General features: G+C 56.7%; 1 protein-coding gene across 1 annotated transcript, besides 1 other annotated feature; it reads right to left on the reverse strand.

Annotated features, from left to right (window-relative positions):
- Positions 1 to 1,023, reverse strand: Tco025E_07039 (putative protein kinase; the record flags this gene model as incomplete). The annotated part of the gene is made up of 1 exon (XM_029373906.1): positions 1 to 1,023. A coding segment is annotated over one exon (1,023 nt), but the record flags the coding sequence as incomplete, so codon positions are not given.
- A 1,773-nt stretch (positions 1,024 to 2,796) lies between these two features.
- Positions 2,797 to 2,815: a microsatellite.
- The last annotated feature ends 15 nt before the right edge of the window (positions 2,816 to 2,830 follow it).

A 2,830-nucleotide genomic window follows, 5' to 3' on the forward strand; every position in this document is an offset into this window, starting at 1 on the left:
ATTTTCCGGTTTGATGTCTCGATGCACAATTTTGTGCTTGTGCAGGTACTCAAGACCGGCAAGAATTTGTCGGGCGTACCACGCCAACTCGTCCTTGGGAATGGGCGTGCAGACCTGCTCGTCCGCACTCCCGGTTGGGGTGCAGTTAACACGGCCGATCGGCCCCTTGTCTATGAACATCATCACAAGGTAGAGTCTTTTTGCATCCGGGTCGTCAATCACCTCATACAGTGGGACAATATTTTTGTGCCGTAGCCTTTTCATCACCGCAATCTCGCGCTGCAGCGCGGTGAACTGCATCTGGGCATTCGTCTGCCCACCAATTCGAAGTTGGGTGTCAACACGCTTCACATGTTTGATGGCCACTAGCATTTCATTTTCCGTGTCGTAGGCCAGCTGAACTTTCCCGCACGTCCCCCTACCTAATTCCTTGATTATCTGGTAGTGATTGATGCACTTGACGCCTTGTTCGTTGCGAGCCAGAGAAGCCTTGTCTGTCACCCTCGCAGGACGCTGCGGCAGGAAGCTGGTGGTGCTGACTGAGAAGGAAGCCCGTTCCTGCGATCTCTGCGAGAGAGGCACCCCCGTGCTTGCGACAGGGATGGCGTCTGGCAGCGTCGTCGCCTGCACGCCCGCCATCTCACTGAGGAGGCTGATCAAGGAGGCGGTGTCACCGCTGTGCGTGTTGCCGATGCTAAACTCATCCTGTGACGTGATGGAAAAACGCGCGCCCGACACGGGGCCGGCCTCGTCGCCCACTCGCCACACCCGCTTGAATCTCCGTGGACTGGTATGAGGCGAACTGACGCTCTCGACGAAGACATGCGGTTCCACCTGAAAGGAGCTGTTATTTCGCCCAGCTCGTGGAACGGGATGCTGCTGTTGTGATTGCGGCGGTGGCTTCCAGAGGCGCCGCTCCTCTGGCGTTAGGCTGTTGCCGCGGGCAAGCAATTCTTGGACCTTGTGCAGGTGTTCCACGAGCTCTTCGCGGCTCAAGTGTGCAATGGCATCGTCACTCAGCATTGGCGCTGGCGGGGGGAACCCGGACACACGGAGCGAGGGGCAAAGACACACACGCAAGTGACGCGCCACCTCACGCTTTGCCCGCCACGGAGAACAACGGCCGTGGCAGGCGGCACGGAAGAAGCCAAGGGCAAGCACAGAGAGGCAGGAACAGCACTTGAGAGGGCGAGAGCGGGACCCCCCGGTCCTGCAGCAAGTTACGCCTTTGGGTGGCTCCGAGCTGTGCCCGCCTCTGGTCCCTCGGCGACTGAAGGTGCGGGCCCTCCTTTAACCCCCGCCCCCAAATTCCGGCTGTGTAGGCGCGGCGACGACGTACCGCAAAATGATGCCGTGCGCTGCAGAGAATCCAGAATAAGACAAACACACACACACTCACAGGGAGGGAAGAAGAAAAGAAAAAAATGGCGCGGATTCACAAAGCACGAGTGAAGGGGGGAAGAGGAGGGCTGCTCAGTCGCACAGGTAGGCAGACAGTGAGTTCTGCGCTCCCCCTACGCTTCCCGCGTGCGCCCTGTTCCGCCTATCGCAGGTGAACAGAACAAAAAAAAGACGCCCTGACAGAATAAAAGGCGACGGAGAGGGGGAAAGATCACCGACAGGCACGTCCTCAACGCGCATGCCGAGTTTAAGGACAAAAGCACAGCTGTCAAAGCAACCAGCGACGGGTGTGAAGGAAGAAAAAAAGGGGCGAGGAAACAAAAAGAAACTGGCCCTGCCTCAACCCCGCGGAGCGATGCTCACTTCCAGGGGGCAAGCACCCCGCCCCGGAGTCAAAAACACGAAACCAATTAAAGTTTCTTCGCTCCCCGCGTGTTTGCTTGTTCTTTTGCGTCATCACTCTCTTTTTTTTGTCGTTCTTTTTTTCATTTCCTCGTGCCGTCTCAGAATAACTTGATGACCCGCCAGCGAGCCAGCCCCCGCAGAACACGTCCACCCCTAGCACGTGGAAATGTCAAGAAGAAACCCCGACCGTCGGTGAAAGGAAAGCGGCTGAAACTCACACGTGTGGGATACGACCCTTCGTGTCGCTGTTCTTCAGTCGCAACCGCGCACGCGAGTCCAAGCAGTGGGCCCTGCTAGGTCGCGGCAACGTTAGCCTCACGCCACCGTGGGCAAGCAGGAAGTCGCAGAGGACAATTCCCTACCGCGCCCTTCTGCTCGCTAGTCCCAACCTCCGCCGAGTGGTTGTGCGACGCAGACAGCGCGCACGGAGCCTTGTCTTTGCTGTCCACGTGCGGCAACTCAGCCCCCAGGGCTCCTAGCGCCTCCGTAAAGCGGTCACACGGGAGACACACGATAAAAGTGGCGAAAATCCGGTCGTCGCTCCTCCTCAGAGACGCATTCACGGAATGGCAACAAAGGACGACCCGCCAAAAAAAAAAAACTAGACGGCCAAGAAGAAAAAAAAAACGCCTCGGAAATGATACAGCAGAGGCAACTTCTTGCCTATCGTAATGCAGACAGCTCCGGCCTGTCGCTCCCGCCTCCTTTGCCCGCAGTTTGCATCGCAGTACGGGGATTAGAAACGCTCACCCACCCCGTGAAGTTTTCTGTTCGCGGAAAGAAGATAATAATAGTGGGCCAAAACGGACAAAGGGAGGAGAAAAGTGGAAGAAAAGTTGAAACGACGAGGAACAATAAACCAACAGCAACAACAACTCAGGTGTGCTTCTCGGCATCCAGTTCATTCAAACCGTGTACGTGAGTTTGTGCACCTAGTAATGGACGTGGGCGTTAGCGAGCAGACATGCTTCCTTCCGGCAGCGCCTCGGCATATATATATATATATATAGTCACGCCGCCGACC

Source organism: Trypanosoma conorhini (assembly GCF_003719485.1).
Source record: "Trypanosoma conorhini strain 025E chromosome Unknown Tco_14.4_contig_00515, whole genome shotgun sequence".
NCBI lineage: Eukaryota > Euglenozoa > Kinetoplastea > Trypanosomatida > Trypanosomatidae > Trypanosoma > Trypanosoma conorhini.